General features: G+C 36.2%; 1 protein-coding gene across 1 annotated transcript in view; it reads left to right on the forward strand.

The window, feature by feature from the left end:
• Positions 1 to 1,012: 1,012 nt before the first annotated feature.
• LOC107739394 (double C2-like domain-containing protein alpha) overlaps positions 1,013 to 18,120 on the forward strand; it is a 30,892-nt gene continuing 13,784 nt past the window's right edge. The window contains exons 1-7 of the mRNA XM_016551496.1: positions 1,013 to 1,097; positions 8,124 to 8,443; positions 9,806 to 9,885; positions 10,049 to 10,123; positions 11,298 to 11,407; positions 12,249 to 12,375; positions 14,240 to 14,299. Coding sequence (XP_016406982.1) covers positions 8,128 to 8,443; positions 9,806 to 9,885; positions 10,049 to 10,123; positions 11,298 to 11,407; positions 12,249 to 12,375; positions 14,240 to 14,299 — 768 coding nt within the window. The 5' untranslated portion in view covers positions 1,013 to 1,097; positions 8,124 to 8,127. The remainder of the gene's footprint in view (positions 1,098 to 8,123; positions 8,444 to 9,805; positions 9,886 to 10,048; positions 10,124 to 11,297; positions 11,408 to 12,248; positions 12,376 to 14,239; positions 14,300 to 18,120) is intronic.

Below are 18,120 nucleotides of genomic sequence, written 5' to 3' on the forward strand. Positions count from 1 at the left end.
TTAGATATTTGTACTGTAAAACAGGACAAAAATACTGAGAAAGAAAAGTTTTTCACCTTACTGACTGTCACGTTGCTACTGTGAGGGAACGCGGAGCGAGGAACGAGGAGACCAGGAGTACATCAATAAGGGGATTTGAATTATAACCAGGGAACCAGGAAAACACACGTAGCAGAGGATATAGACATATACAGACATTCACAATTCCGGACAAGGGAAATTCAGAAACACAGGATTTAAGTACAGGGGAACTAATGGGACACACCTGGGAACAAATGAACTAAATGAACATCTGGAAACACATTAAATAATCATGACAGGAACAGGAAGACCAAATAAGGGCAAAAGGAAACCTAGGAAGCAAAACACACACAAAACACGGAAGTCTGACACTGACTTTCATTATATGGACAAAAAGTATCTTCTTTTCCACAAAGCCATACAGCTTTGGAACGACATGAAATTAAGTAAATGATGACAAAATTGTAATTTTTTAGGTGAAATATCTCTTTAAGATAATTCTAATCCTTCATACAGTCACTAATAAAAAGCCCTGCTTATTAATGTTGACAGCAGAGATTAATGCATGTAGACTAAAATAATATCACAAACACACTGACAGAGGGAGAAAGAGAGCGAGAGAGAGAGACTACAACAACAAACAGAAAACATGCCCACAGGAAATGGAATTAGCCATCATGCAAGTGAAATTGTAGCACATGTGGCTCAGTCCAAACACACTTTATCTTTTCCATTCCATCAATCCCACCGTTTCTCCTGCCATGGCGCATTCTAACAAATTTCCCCTTCTCCCATCCATCCTTCCCTCCCTCTCTCCCAAATCCTTCATCCTCCTCCTCTTCTTCACATTTCTGCATGTGTAATCCTATATATTCTCTGATGTTATGCTACACACTCACTCCTCTCTGGCTCTCCTCCTCCTCCTCTCTCTCTCCCTCTCTGTCTCTCCCCCTCCTCTTTTTTCTCTCTCTTTCCCTTCCTCTGTCTCTTTCTCTTGCACCACCTGTTAGTGCAGACCCCTGTGCTTTGGAATTCACTTGTTTATGAGGGAGTCTTTCACACTCACACAATCAAAGGTAAGAAAAAAATCCTGCTTATTTATCTGTGCCTGCAACTTCCTAGTACCTATTATGCAATTTAATCTCCCGGCATTTCCTTGTTTATTGCTTTTTTTGTTTGTCCCTCTCTTGACAAACCCCTCCCTCCCTTTCTGTCTCTCTGGTAATTAGTCAGTTCATTGTTAACCCCTTCTTGCTGTGTTAATGTGTTTCCTAGTATTTGGAAATGAAATTAACAAAGTTTCCTCTACCCGTTTACCGCTGGTCCCCTTAACCTCTCCTTTTCTCCGCGTGTGTGAGCCTCCACAACCTGCACTCATTGTGTGTTAAGTATTAATGTACTCATGTATGCATGCACGTTAACCTTTTCGCTCTCTTCCTGTTTCTCTCTCACCTCCCCTCCACCCATCAACTCTCATTTGCTGTTTTGTTTTTGCATAATCTTAATTTTGGATGGGGAGAATATACTTCATTCTGGCACAGAGCAGGAAGATATGCGAATAATCTGACACTTGGTGACACTGTGATATGAGAAATTTTTGAAGCTCTTGTGGAAAGCGTGTGATGCCAACTGCGCTCTCTCCCTCTCATGCTCACTCTAGTAATCCATCAGTGTCTGAGTGACACAGTGACTGACTGTAAAACGGTGATGTACTTCTCATCAGAACCACTGATCTCGTGTGAATAAAAGAGAACATGATACCTCTGATGAGACACAAGTGAGAGTTTAGAGACAGACAGACAGACAGACAGACAGATAGATAGATAGATAGATAGATAGATAAAGAGTATAAAATAAACTGATCATTTTTAAGGATGTTTAGATATTTTTGATAATAAAAAATTGTATTCTTGCTATTTATCTATTTATTATTTAAAAATTTAAATGATTTTAAATGATGATGATGATGAGTATTATTATATTTTTGTATCTATTATATTATTTTTTATCTAGATAGTTTTATATGTAACTTCTACAAACAACTACCTTACTTTCTGTCAATAAGCAGTAATTAGGGGTTTATTGAGGGAAAACAGTTGGTTAATAGTTAATATCTGTTCCCTAATTCAAAGTGTCAAACAAAAATACCCATCAAGAAAAGGTCTACTTCATATAAAGATGGATGGACAGACAGACAGAAAGATAGATAGATAGATAGATAGATAGATAGATAGATAGACAGACAGACAGACAGACAGACAGACAGAGAGAGGTGGGGGGGTCAACATGTGTAGATTTAGCCTCCAGGCAGAAGCAGCAGAGAACCGAACAAGAATTTTAAAGACTGAATGAGACAAAAGACAGAGATACTAAATGAGAGCAAAACAGGTCTGTATAACCAGATACATGTGTCAGTTACACAATTAAAGTATTGTGCAGCTTAGTCAGCTAGTTAACTTAATCAGCTAGTGAGCATGTTGACAGCAGTCCAGATCCCATCTAGCCATTGTGTTTCATAATGTGAGTTTGGCTTCAAGTGCCAACAATGTCATAATGTACTGTGACAACACACTGCCAAACATGTCAGTAATTTACAGTACTGGAATATCTCTCTTCATTACTTCCGTTCACTTCCACATCCCACCCCCCACTCCGAGGCGTCTTCTCAACAGCCTCTTCATGTCATGCTGTGATCCAATCTCAAGCGCTGACATTCATTCATTTTGTGACTGCACTCACAGAGTTAGCGGGCTAGTGCACAATGCGCACAGTTCATAATGCAAGCAGTAGGCAAGAGTCTGCGTGCTTCCACAACACAGTGTTGTGCATGCAACTTACTGCAAGTTTGTATTTCTTTTTTTATTGATGACATAAAAACAACAGTGCTAACAAGATAGCTAATTTAATTCCAGATTGACTTAACTAGCCATTTGGTTTGTTAAACCACTGCTTAAGGAATAGATGTCTTAAAAGTTTGTGATAGGAATGAGGTCTATAGTTGCCCGCCAAGCGAAGCACACATAAAGTCTATGTAAATTAGATTAAATTCTAATTCACCGCTGGCTTGGTAGTTTCTGAAAGACATAAAATCATGTTTGAATTGAAATGAGCCCACACAGTTACCTCTGAAGAAATAGTCTCGCAAGATGAAAAAAAAAAAAAGATACAATCACATTTAGTTGATAAGAATTATATTATTATTCAGATTTGTTCTAGTGTGCACATATCATTTCTTCCGAAATCGTATTTCGTCATATAATGATTTTAGATGCAAATTGACATTTCCCTCATTCTGAGAGCTGAAAAACTATCTTCAGATTTCAGTCCTAGCCAGTGAATTGCAAATCATTGAAAATGTTTAAATAAATAATGAAACAAACCGGCTTCATAAACCATCATGGACACATATTATTATGTACAGCAGGTGGTGGGAAGAAATTTGATTTGAAGGCTGAAAAAAAAAATTGTGCTTGGCGTGAGGTACTGTGCTAATCGCTAATCTTGTTAGCGTCCATGTGTCATGATCTCATTAGCCGCGCTGCACCAATGCCATTATGACAACTTACCTGCCACCACCGTGGCGACAGCCATGATGCCTGTCAAAACGGCCTGATGGACTGGCAAGAACAAATCACTGCAATGGCATGTAATGATGCGCTTTTGGCCAAATGGGCCAGAATTACCTTAAAGGTCAGCGTATGAGTATGCGTCCTATTCTTGCTTTCTTCCTTCTCTTGAAACTCTTTGTCCAAATGTACAATTTTTTGGGACAAGAAATAATGAAAATAAAAATAAACTAAAATACTGTTAAATACTGTAAATATTAATATTATTAAAATATTAATATAAAAAATATTCGTTTTATTTACACAACCATTAAAATCTATGAGGTCTGTAAGATTTTCATATGTTTTTGAAGTCTCTTATGCTCAACAAGGCAAGTAAGTCAGTAGTATTCTGAAATATTATTACAATTTAAAATAACTGTTTTCTATTTTAATATATTTTAAAATGCAATTTATTCCTGTCATGCAAAGCTGAATTTTCAGCAGCCATTCCAGTCTTACATGTCACATGATCCTTTAGAATTCACTCTAATATAATATTTCTTATTAATATCAATGATGAAATTGTTGTGCTGCTTAATATTTTTGTGGAAACCATAATACATTTTTCAGGATTCTTTGATGAATAGGAAGTTAGAACAGCGTTTATTTGAAATAGAAATTATTTGTAACATTACAAACATCTTTACTGTTGATATTTTTTTATTCATTGATGAATATAAAAGTTCACCATTTATTTGAAATAGAAATCTTTTGTAACATTATGTCTTCACTGTCACTTTTTTTTGACCAATTTGATGCACCCTTACTGAATAAAAGTATCAAATTAAAAAAAAAAATCTTAACCTTAGCAGTGTATAATAAATACATAAATATAAATAAAAAACGAAAATATTAATGGTAATATTATTATTAAAATATTAATACACCAATTTCCATATTTTTTTTTATAAATAAAACTATTAGACATGATAATATATACATGCCCTTGCATTTTAAGAAGGGTTTCCTCTCAAGTGGACCATCAAAATTGGGGGTGCGTGGCATCAAAATGTTTAAAATCCCCTTCAATTGGAGACCTATCACAGGGACCGGGATGATGTTCCTAGTTGTCCTGCCTTAACAATGGTGCTAACTCTTCCACAGTACAAAATTAGCCTCCCTGATTGAAATTCTTCATTATTTCTGCTGGGATTAGCTGCAAACGCCCTGAAACATTCTCAGGGGAGCTTTATTTGCATATGAAATGTGCCCTCAGAAACAAGACGTTTTGGCTAGAACCACAAATAAGTCAAAAGTGCATTCTCTCTGTATCTCATCAAATTACACACTCATGTTCTTTTTTCCCCCTCATCCTCTCCTCGTTCTAGCTCAGTAACTCCTAAAAATAATATTTTGTGGTTTACTCTGTGAAGCTGCTCCATTTGCGGTTCTCAGTGGTGCTTTAAGCCAAGTGCTTAATGAAACTGACAAACCTTAACCGCCGCACTGTTTTGGAGCTCGGCTCACATTGAGGACGAGAAGAGTCGGTCGGAATTGAAAGTGCTGTGGCACGCAGGTCCGGCATCTCAGTCTCTGGAGGTATTCAAATGCATAGCTGACAGTCTGTCAAAACAAACAACAACGAACAAGGCTGTTTAAAGGACAAGTCTCTGGAACAAGGTCTTTAATTTAGAAAGGAAAACACAAAGGCTTAACAGCAGTTCCAATTTACATTGAATAAGACTGAGAAAGCCTGCAGGGAAGAGGAAATCGTCAAGCACTGCTTCTGGCTTCAAGCATATATTTTTGCTCACGACTTCTAAATAAATCAGAGCAGGGCTTAGATGGCGAGTTCTTAAAGCTAGAGCTCAGCACAAACTTCTTAAGCTGCAGCATCCAAACGCCCACTCTCCTCCAACTCTGAACCTCCAGCCGCACTCTTTCCTCACTGCTTTGTACATACTCAGGCTCACAGCCTCTAGCCTATTGCTCTTGTGTTGTAGTTTGCAGTTCCACTCTGCATCTAAGTTGTAATTCATGTGTTTATTCTTGTCATTTAACGTATAAAGCTTTTCAAGTAAAGCTCAACAAAGAGACCTTTGGTTCTGGTTTCTAAAATAGGGCTCTAGATCCAGTAAAATGCCTGCCAGTGCCTTTATGTTACATTTCCTTGATCTCTCAAGAAAAGATCTTTGGTTCAAACTCAATTGCCTTAACATACAATGGAGAATGTAGGACTAAATGTATTTCTGTAAATGCAAGTGCCCTAATGATCTGTGTAGTGCTGGGGCGATCTACATGCTTAAACTGAGTTGAATTTGCTTTTGAACTATATATTAAATGTGGAAAGTTTGATGGTTATGAATTTTGGCTTTTAACACCAAGTTCATAGGCCTTTATATATTCAGACCATCGGCACAGAATACGCACTGTTAATAAAATGTAAATTCATCCCCTGCTCTCAAATCGGCAGTAAAAACAAACCCTTCACTTCTTTTTCACGATTAAGTCAAGCAGTATAAGTTGCCTTGGCATGTGGTATGCAAATTGTGTTGCACAATGATGCATTTGCTGCAAATTTCTCTATATGAATAATTAGCAATATTTGATGGCTATTCAAATATTTTCTACCAGCAACTAATGTGCACATATTTTCAGTGTATTTTCATAACTCTTCTGTAAACAGCATTCACCTCTAATATATGGACTATGTAAAACAATAAGAATTACACATTCACATTCATACAAACTCATCAAAGGCATGAAATGAAATTCCAAAGAACTGAGGCAGATTTAGTTTAGCCCTATATACAAACAGGGTTGCACAATGCCTAGTTGCCAAGAAAAGCCTTTTCAGCATTTTCTTTTATTAGGTTTTGCATTTGGATATATATTTACATGATCAAAGATATAAATCACAAAGATTTTGTCACGGTTTAGATTTTTTTGTTTAACATGTTAAGTCTTCTGGCTCAACTAGCTGGTAAACAGTCTCAAAAACAACAAATTCTGTGCTTACTGGAGTCACTCCAAAGAGTTCTCCAGACACTTGGTTAACATGGAAGAAAGCTGCAAAGGTAGTCAATGGAGATAAAGCTAGGTGTTAGTACTCCTAAGTGTTACGGTGACAGCTGCATACAAGCAAAACTTGAAGGAAAACTATAGTAGGAAAACATCTTCCCTATTGTTATGTGCACAAAATTCGCTGGCTTCCACGGCACATCATCTTATAAATTGTGACGATCACAGAATGACCACACATTTAACATGGACTTGAGGTTTTAAATGAACTCACACATACACACATAGAGACTGTTTACTTACATGAGTTTATTATGATTATTAGTAAAAATGAGTTAATGAAATACCTGTTGTCTTTGTGCAGTATTGCCTGTCCCATAATTTTAGAGTTCCAACGGGGGAACGGTGGCGGGAATTTTTGGTTCCGCTAAGGCGAGGAATCTACTATTGTTAATTGAGCGTGGGTGTTTCAGGGTCAACGCAGCCGATTTGCTTCTGTTATTTCCTGTTCATTGCATTGTAAATGGTATCTTTTATTACATAAGAGAGTAGATTATTTATTGTGAACGCTATGGTAACCCGTTTCTTCTAGACTCTATATTTATGGGAAAATGTGTAAAGTGTTGTATGTGAGTTTGTCCCTCCCCGTGGGTAATGTTGTTGATGGTGTTGGCCGCCAGTATAAATGTGTTTGTCTTTGTTTAATGAGTTGTCTGTGTTGATTGCTGCAGTGGAGAGTGTGGTCAGAGGGCCGCAGGTGTTTTGTATTTTGTTTATATATTACTTTTTGTACTTTTTTTCCCCCCCTTGAAGTTATTTTTGAAAAGATGATATTTTGCATTATTGTTTGAATCTAATTTGGATGTTTTTTGAATAAGAATCGTTTTCTTTAGTTTTGCTTTACTTTTTCCTTAATGTTACATTTTTGGGTTTGGATAACTCCTGTTTTGTACGTTTAAATAAATATTCAATAATATTTTAAACTTTCACTCTGCCTCTGTTTAATTCGGCTACACATTTATTTATTTTTATTTTTTTGGTGCCCAGTACTGGGTGACCATTACATAAATGAAGGTAAACAGTGACTTCAGGGGCCTCCATGTTCACTTTCAAATGACAGTGTGCAGCGTGCCATCTTTGTTATTGTTTTTTGCACGTACGGGTCAGTTCATTTACTCACAGTCATATCGTTCCGAACCTGTATGACTTTCTTTCCTCTGTAGAACACAAAAGAAAATATTCTAATAACAAGTTTTAATTTTGTCCATTCAATGAAAGTCATTGGGATCAATTGTTGTTTTGGACCCAACTGACTTTCATTGTATGAAGAAGAAAAAAACAGTGTTCTATAGAAAAATATAAGTCATACAGGTTTGAAACGACATGAAGGTGAGTAAATGAAAGCAGAATTGTCATCAATTTCTGTGAACTATCCCTGTAACTGTAGGCGGCTCTGGAGGAATTGAATTGAAGTCTTTTTGGATTATCTGTTGGCTAATAAGTGTCAAAATAACACAGTTTTTTCTGCTTTAGCTCTATGACGGTGCGTAAGGGAAATAAGCTCACCATCTCCATCCAGGAACACATGGCCATAAACGTCTGTCCCGGACCCATACGACCAATTAGACAGATCTCTGCCTATTTCCCCCGACTCTCCCCGACTGCTGAGCCTGTCTCTCCTAACCCTGCTTCTTCATTGGCTCTCAGCCCGGGGGTTGGGGCCTCTGGAGGAAAGAGTGGAGGTTTCTTGTCCCCTCTGCAGGCAGGGGCCAGAGGAGGGGGTGGGACTCTGTCAGCAGCAAGCAGCATTGAGACATCAGTGGACATCTGCAGTTCAGACAGCGATGAAAGTAGTAAGTTATGACATTGTGTGCTTAACTCCCTACAGGATCACACACACCATCCAAACTCTTTAGTCACACATCAATACACAACTGTAACTGTAAGGTATATCATGAAAGTATAATCAGGTTACATAAGTTACAGTGCCCTCTTAGCTAGCAAGTGACATGTGAGTGCATAATGGGAGTTTTGAGAGACCATGCATTTTTAGCGATGCCTAAAGTGGCAGTCACTGAACTTTGGACACTGCGACAGTCGTGATATGACGTCAAGCTCCGCAGCGTTTTTTAAATACATTAATTCATAAAACAAATAATTGTAAATAAACAAAATATTCAAACAATAAATGCGTTTTGACGCTCTTTAATTTGACGTAACCGTAACAGATTAGCTGCCTCAGTCAGTTCAAACGGCAACCCGAAACGCGAGAGATGCGATAATCTCTCTTCGTCTTCACTATTATTTATATAGCACGATAAAACCATGACCGAGCGTCCAATTTCCAAAGGTATGCTGAAAGATACGATGAAACTTCATTTAATGTATAATTTTTCAAATAATTGCTGTGGAATTCAACCGTGGAAAGACGTTAACAAAACATATGTCTCCTGAAGTAATTCAATGTCCATAGCTGCTTGTTAGTTAGGAATTTAGACAAAAACAAATCGTAAAATCATAAATATACTATATAACTATATTAACTATAAAACTATATTTTAAATGATAATTTTACTTAACCGGTTATCTGTAGTGTTTAAATCTCCAAGTTATGTGAGAATCTCAGAAAATTAATCTCCTGTCAAAAATGCCTGAAAAGGAATCTTAAGAGACCATTTCTCCACACACACAAAAAAAGAGTTTTTGAGTTGTTCATAGCTACAACTCAAAATGTGCTTCTAGGACAAAACGACGATGGAGCAGGTCACATAAACATTTTGGAAGTTATATGTATAGAATGGAATATAATTAGGTATTTTATTGTTTTAAATAGGCCAATATTATCCATATGGTAATGTCAGTCCACAAATGAACACCCTACCTGGTCTATGCCTTGCAGGAATACATAGCTATTGAACATAGCAAGGTATTTTGTTTGTCATATTACCTTATTTAAACTGTTGTTGGTTGCCAGTGCCTGGCAAAAATTAAATGTGAATTATGATGTTAATTGTGCAATATTATGCATGTACTTTGCATTGGCAATATAAATAGTACAGGCTTAATATTGCAATTTGCAATGTTGCCATCCATCTTACTGTCTGTCAGATATGCATGCCTCATAATTGTACTCCATAATGGATTGTTCAATCTGCTTTCTGTCAGGTTTTATGGTATAGATGCTATTAGTATTTATCATTCCTATTATTTTGTAGCTGCACTGGGGACGTTAGAATTTGAACTGAGGTATGAGAGAGCAACCAGTTCACTCCACTGTACCATCATCAGAGCCAAGGTAACGTCTGTCTCACACCTATTCGTGACTCACACTACAAAACCTGCAGGTGATTTACCATTTAGCAGTTTGTACTACTTCAACAGGGCTCCATACCGTTGTTTCTTTATATTTTTTTTTATTCAGCAGATCTTGTCTAATAAATTGTTTGTTTTTGGTGTAGGGTCTGAAACCTATGGATTTTAATGGTCTGGCAGACCCTTATGTCAAACTTCATCTTCTACCAGGAGCATGTAAGGTGGGCAAGTTTAGATCCTGTTTGGAGCAATTAAACCTTCGATGCATGAAGTTTACAATAGTGGATAGATTTCTATAAAGCATATTAACCATTCAGGGTTGTTACATCCAAAAAAAACAAAAAAACATGGCCTTTGACCTTTATGACCTAATTCTGTATGAGTGTTCACTTTATACACTATATGGCCAAAAATACATGGACACCCGAACACCAAACCCACATGTGCTTGTTGAACATTTACTCTCGAAACTATGGGAATTAATAGGGAGATGATCTTGGGATGGGATGCTGGGATTTGCTCTCATTCAGACACAAGAGCATCAGAGAGGCATTGATGTTGGGTGATGGGGCCTGACTGATAGTCTGCGTTCCAATTCATCCCAGTAGTGTTCATTGGGAGCCGGGTCTGGGCTTTGTGCCTGTCAAATTTTTCTACACCATTTCATTATAGATCTTGCTTTGTGCACAGTATTATCATTCTGGAACAGAAAAGCACGCTCCCCAAACTGTCCCAAAATTGCCTTCTGTGGCTTTAAGGAGTCTAGCCAAAAATATAAATTAAAAGCGAATTTCCAAATATTTTTGGCCATATTGTGTTTTTTATTTATGAAAATCTAATAAAAAATGATGAATCATGACAAAGTGATGATGACACAGTAAATACCTCTGAAATATCTACTACATTTAGAAACAAATACTACTCAAAATGTTTTATAGAATTTATATACTACCATTCAAAAGTTTGGGGCTGGTAAGATTTTAAAATATTTTTGAAAGAAGTCTCTTATGCTCAACAAGGTTGCATTTATTTGATTTAATATACAGTAAAACTAAATATTATTGCAATTTAAAATAACTATGTATAAATAACTAATTAAAATGTAATTTTGTTTAGTCCTGTGATGCAAAGCTGAACTTTCAGCATCATTATTCCAGGCTTCAGTGTCACATGATCCTTCAGAAATCAATCTAATATGCTGATTTGCTGTTCAAGTAACATTTCTTTTGTTTTGATCAATTTAATGTGTCCTTGCTGAATAAAAATGTTTTTAAAAAATCTGAAATCCTACTGACCTCATATTTTTAATGATAGTGTGTTTGTGTATATTAGAGGATTAATATATTAAGATATAATCTTCACTCTTTATTTATTCACAATGTTTTATACCCACAGGCTAATAAACTGAAAACCAAAACGGTACGGAATTCTCTAAATCCTGTTTGGAATGAGACTCTTACTTACATTGGCATCACAGAGGAGGATATGCTCAGGAAGACTCTGAGGTTAGTGAAGACATCTGTGCATTCTTTAATCTCTCTTTATGGGTGACTCCAAGTGGGCTGTGAATCTATTTTGGATATTTCTTTAAAATTCTCCTCTCGGAGAGCAGTGATTTGACAGTAGCCTGCATATCTTGTGTCGACAGTAGATGTGTAGGTGTGTGAGAGAGAGTGCATCTGCTTAGCAGACCTTCCTGTAGCTTATGAACCTTCAGTTTTTTTTTTTTTTTTTTTACTGTTGTGCGTGTCTTGGAAAGTCAGCATTATATTTAGGTTGAATATTTTTGCAATACTGAAAGGCGCTCTTCAGCCCCATCATCTCCAAGGATCCTCACAAGAGGTGAAGTGACTGTAGCACTCAGGTTTATTCTGCGATTATCCACAGAAAATTACCTGTGTGCTCGTGGTATAAATGAACAGTATCCCCTGGCAACCTGGGACTGGGACTGCTGGTGTTTTCAAACTTGCCCTTTTTTTCCAATGGCAGGGTGACAGTAGTCAGAGAAAAGTCATTTGGCCGTTTATCTCCAAGGGAGAGTACAGGAGCAGAGGAGGGTGTCGGTTCCACAAACACGCAAGCAAACCTTTGAAAAAAAAAGAGCAGCCGCTTACCTCCGACCAAACTGTCAGACCCAGAAATATCATCCTAATCCCATTCAAAAATATACATTTCAGTCTGAGCCATTTTCAGCTCTTACTGCTCTGCGGACGTTATTTTTTTATTGCCTTATCACTTTCGCCCATACTACATTTAGAGCTTTCATGTTTATCTTTGCTTTCCTTTCAGTATAATTGAATAACTCTCTCACTTTCTTTTTTATGTTGTTGTTGTTGTTTTTCTCAGGTTATCGGTGTGCGATGAGGATAAACTGACTCATAATGAGTTTATTGGAGAGTCTCGTGTGGCCCTGCGACGCGTGAAACCAGACCAGACAAAACGTTTCTACACCTGTTTAGAACATCCACCACCTGTAAGACACACATACACACATAATCTGTTTGAGTCTGTGAGAACAGTGCCTGACGTTAATGCAACATCATTGTGATCAACGACTGATCTGAATGTAATTAATATAAGCTTGTTCTAGCTAATCTTCACCAATTAGATAGATAGATAGATAGATAGATAGCATTACCTGTATTGATATTCTTTTAATTTAAATTAAAGTGAAATTAATTCAAATGGAACCAATTCTTCACTTCTGAATTTTTCTCAACCCTGCTGAAAACATAAAGAAAAGGAAATGTTTAATTTGACTATTTTTAGCTTTGGTAATATGATATATAATTTAAAAGACACAAATTAACATACTTTTATGATTAAGGTGCATTAAAGTCATCATAAAAAATCGTATTTACAAGCTGGACGAGAGGAATTTTCTTGAGCCTAAAGTTTGGGGGGGTGTTAGTGAGAAAACATAGCAGAGACAATGGATGAAGTGTTTGTATTGATGGTAAATTTGTTGAAATGTATGACATTATTATTATTTTTTCATTTCAAATAAAACTAGCTAAGTTGCATGGACAAAATACAATAGTATAAGTTGCATGTATTGCACAGTTACCTTATACATCAAGATCTGTATTTCAAGAGATCTGCTTTTATCAATTTTGCAGTTTGGGTACGGCCCAAATGCTGTATTGTACACTTAGCTAAAAATAAAATGCATTCCAAGTTGCTGTTGGTTCATTTAGAATTGATGAATGAACTTGCACCTCGACTGGACATGTTTATTAAGTAACAAGTCAATTGTGATAAGACCTTAACGAGTTAAGAACGCCGCCATCTTTATTGTTTACTTGAATCAGTTTTAGGAAGTCACAGCTATTGTGAGATTAGAAAATGAGCTTGATTTTTGTTTTTTTTACTCATATTAGGGGCATTTCCTCTGAGTAGGCAAGGATGAAATCAGATGAGAAAATAATCCACAGTACAATAATAAAACAAATATTATGAAATATGACATTAAAAAAAAATCAACAAATTTTTCTAAAGTGACACTGAAAATCAGTGGGGAAAATTCACCTGAGAAGAGGCAGTGCCTCCATCATGCTGTGATTGACCTATTGCGTTGTTCACACGATAAATCTCCCCTCTCATTTTACGTACCTTCCCCATCTGCAAAAACGTCTGAATTAAAATAAAATGGTGTTAACGGAAATACTCATTGAAAAATAAGTAAACGACTCACTCACTGAATTAAAATAAAATGGTGTTAACAAAAAGACTAATTGAAAAATAAGTAAACAATAAGTTGTTTACCTACTTGTGGTGAGTCAAAATCAAACCTGAAATGACTTGAAAACAACCTGTAAGGGTTTATTAGTGAGCGATCAGCTTGAAATTAAAGGTACATCTTCATATGTCTGTGCCCATAATGACACCTACAATGTTTCCCGGGCTTTGATTATTGATGATCCAAAAAAGAACAGCTGAACATTTGTTAACAAATAAAATATACATAAAATATGAAATGTTTTACCATTTTTATAGTTATTACTTTGGAATAAATGTAAAAATGCTTAAAAAGCATGAACTTGTTCATAAATATACTTCATTTTAATAAACAGAACATTAATTACTTTGTTAATGGAAGTAATGTTCATTTATTTAACCTGAAAAATGTGTCAATATTAAGTGTAACTGGAACAGGAATTTACATTATAAACAACAGTGAGGACTCTGCCTCATTTCAGAACAGCATGGTTCTTACAGACATTCAATCAGCTCTTATCTGCTGTTGTATGAACAAGGCAATTTGAGAGTCACATCTGTTACATCCAGAGACTCTGCTCACTTCATCTCTGTCTCTTTTCTCTCTCTGTATCTGCCAGTTTCCCTCTCCTACAGCCATGGGAGCAGCACTGCGAGGGATTTCCTGTTACCTACGAGAGGTACTCTAGTCCAAAACCTCTCACTCTCACAGCAAAAAAGACAATTAACAAAGCACTGACATTTCCGGATGCAAGACAGCAATGAGGTTTTAAATATTACAAACAGATAATTGCCTGCTGATTAATGCTCTCTCACTCAAATGTTTTCACGTTGGGATCTAAACTCATTTGCATTTCAATAAGAACATTGAGCATATTATGATAAGTGGGATGAAAGAAATCGATTAGCATTTTCATTACCATTCAAAATTGTTGGCACCCAACGATGAGAAATACCGGAAAGTAAAAAGGACACAAGGAGGAATTACAAGCGGAGGAAGGGGTCAGCTGAGTGTGTGGATGTACTATTTGCGCATTTCCGTGTTTAAAGCAAATCCCTGCTCTGTCAGTCAACAAGAACGAATGTGGCATCCTTATATGACGGATAAGATTAGCGGAACGGCACTGTGGCCTCCAGAGAGATGAGATACAATTTGTTCTATTTAACTTGGTGTTGTACAGCACTTACGCTGCCAGTGCCCAGTGTTGACAATTTCATGACAGAAGCTGCTAAACAGTGAGCCAGAGAGAGAGAATTCAGATCCATTTCTTTTGATTTAACCAGAGATGCAGAAACAATCTGGAAACTGGGGGGACACATTATAGAGCTTATCAGCCTGGCTCATGAATATTAATTAGGTGACATAACAGTACTGAAAAGCGTGTAAATGGACACTAGCCACATTAGGATTACCACTTACCGACTGTGCTTGCGCGTTCATTTGTTTGATTATTGCTTAAAATGTGTATTTCATATTCATCTCTCACTCTGTTTCTCATTACTTTCATTAATAAACCGATAAATGGTAAATTTGAAAGGACAGAGGCGGCAGAACACTTTGCCGCCCACCTGAAAGCAACAGAGATTTCTGGAGACCAGAATAATAACATATTTTCAAAGGAAGTGGAGAGATTATGTGGGGGAAAAAGACAGGAGAAAGCCACAGACAGCATAGATAGGGAAGATGAAGAAAAAAGGAGCGAGAGGTTACAGGGTTATGAATGGACAGAGGGTGCCGGGTGAGTGACAGACAACACACACACAGGTCTCTGGAGGAAGAGAACTAAAACTGACAGGGGAAAACTGCTGAACTGCTTAGAGGGATCACAGAGACAGTGTTGGTTCAAGGGGTGGTTCAAAATCAAATTATGTTAAAGGGACAGCTCACCCAAAAATTACATCATTTTATGGCACATAAAATCATTTACTCACCCTCATGCCATTCCAAATCGAACTTTCTTTCTTCTGTAGAGAACAAAAGGGATGTAAGGCAAGATTTTAATGCAGGTGAAGTCATCTGAAGCCATTCAATAACTTTGAGGAACAGACTGAAACTCAAGCCATTATTTCTGAAAATCTTCAGTGTGACAGGCCTTGAGAAAGAAGTACACTTTAGCATAATTGTATATAGAGTACTTATTGTGGAATTAATAAACCTAAAAGAATATACTTAAGTGTGACCTGAATGTAATGTTTCCAGGCACTTAATTGCATGTTAATTGCAATTAAATGAAAATGTATTATAATTTGAATTTATATTAAATGCAATTAGTTGAGCTTTAGAGTGTTTTTTTTTTGTTTGTTTTTTTGACTGACTTAAGTAGGCCCTCAAGTATATTAATCTCATAATTAGTTCTATTGTCTTTGAAGTATGGTTAAAGTGCACTGCCAAATGTACTGACCATGTATGGTATCAAAAATTTACTTTAATGTAACTTCTATTGAAACCTGTGTGTTTTTATTTGTAATATATTTGTAATTTCTCATTTGTAATGATGAAGTTGCAATTTAGAACATTTAAATAATTTAAGTAATTTAGAACATTTAAGTAATATTGAATTAACACACAACAGTTACAATTATAATCAAGTACTTTACATTTAATTTAGTATGTTAATTAACATGAAAATAAGTGTATTTCTTTAAATTATGACAAAGATTATTTAAAACATAATTATTTCAATTGTACTTTAAAGCAAAACTTGTAATTTGACACTATTACAAAACACACTTTTTAAAAGTATACTCCCTTTAAGTACCTAAGTGGCCTTTTATATTATTAATATTAAATTACCCGCAAGTAGTTTTTTTTCTTCTTTTTAATAAACCCTGAAGACATAAAGTACACTACAAGCACATTCAATACAATATTACTGAAAACAACAGCTTGGACATTCTGCTAAATAGCTTCCTCTTGTGTTCTATAGAAACAAGATACAGGTTTGTAAAGTCATGAGGAAAAGTATGACAAACGTCTTTTCTTTTTTTAAAAGGAATAGTTTTCTAAAAATGAAGACTTGAATACAACTGAGAGTTGGAAATTTAATAAAAGTAAAAAGGTGGAGGAAGAATATGGAGAACATGCCCCAGAGGCGAAGTAAGGATCACAATGTCACAGACGGTGTTTATGGCTCAACAGTCACTATGTTTATTTAAAGCTTTTGATTTGGTGTCATGACTGGCATACATACAGATTCTGTGGAGGCTGATGACTGGTGCCATGCCATCTGCCTGCTAATCACGCAAATCTGAATATGAAAGATGTGCTAGCGCTGATGTGTGTGTGCGTGTTCTCAGCCTCACTGCGCACCTGCTTACCTGCTGGATACACCCCTTCATTATCATTAGTGAGTCTGCATGATGGGGGTCATTAGTTTGAAACCTCACGAAGCACAGCAGCCAAAAGCCCAAGAAATTCAAGCTACAACATTTAAACCACGCTAAATTCATTTATCCCATTCAGAAATGCCACTGGCATTTTAATTAGTTGCAGAAACGTGCACTGTCAGAAGAAAGCCACTGCTATGCCACCATCTGCTTCTTTGTGGCTAATTTGTTCCACAAAGATTTTCTAGCAAAAACCTCTAATCTTATATGTTATTTGCATTTTATTGGAGTTATTGAGTTACAATAGATTTGATTATACTCAAGGGCGTAGAATTCAGTAGGGATGCTAGAGACATGTCCCTACCGACATCCAGTGACTACTGAATCATCCCTAGCAATAATTTTGATCAAATAACTAAAATATATTTATATGAAAGCACTGTTGTAATTTTGGCTGTATCTAAAATGGGCCATACCATTGCCATTACTTGAGAACATAAATGTTTAAAACATGCATGCACAGTTCAGTTGAATAATAAAATATTCCTTCTTTAACTTAACGCTGTTAAACTGAATGTACAAAGCAAACTGTTGCTGAAATATCCACAAAATTAAAAGACAACACTGAAATAAGAGCATGCGGTTTAGATTCATGTTACTAGAGTTAGAGTCCTGAGGCATGTTTTCTTTCAGAATAATCATTGGTCCAATTTATTTGTGATATTACAATAAAGTGAGGAACAGCGTAATTAAGAAGCCCCTGTTATTAAGTGCTATTAAGCAGTCTCTGTTAAACTGCCTCCTTGTCATCATTAGTTACTCTTAACTTGCAACAAAATTGATTCACTTAAGTTAATATTAAAAACCTTAATGTCTGTACCTGAAAAACATTCTTTTTCCAGTTGTGAATGTATGTCTATCATGAAGTATATAAAGCTAATTTGTAATGTTAAGGGTTTACATAAAATTGTGTAATTATTGTCTATTGAACATACTGACATAAAAACTCTCTTTATGAATTAAGAGTGTTTTGGCTATCATAAATAAATGCTTTACATGACATGAAATTGTGGTCAAAAGTCAACCATAAAGGCAAAAATGGGTGGGGGCTGCTATTACATCCCCAACAATGTCAAAATCAAACCTACGCCTTTGATTATACGGAAACATCTTT

Source organism: Sinocyclocheilus rhinocerous, unplaced genomic scaffold, assembly GCF_001515625.1.
Source record: "Sinocyclocheilus rhinocerous isolate Xijiao unplaced genomic scaffold, SAMN03320098_v1.1 scaffold2300, whole genome shotgun sequence".
Taxonomy (NCBI): Eukaryota; Metazoa; Chordata; class Actinopteri; order Cypriniformes; family Cyprinidae; genus Sinocyclocheilus; species Sinocyclocheilus rhinocerous.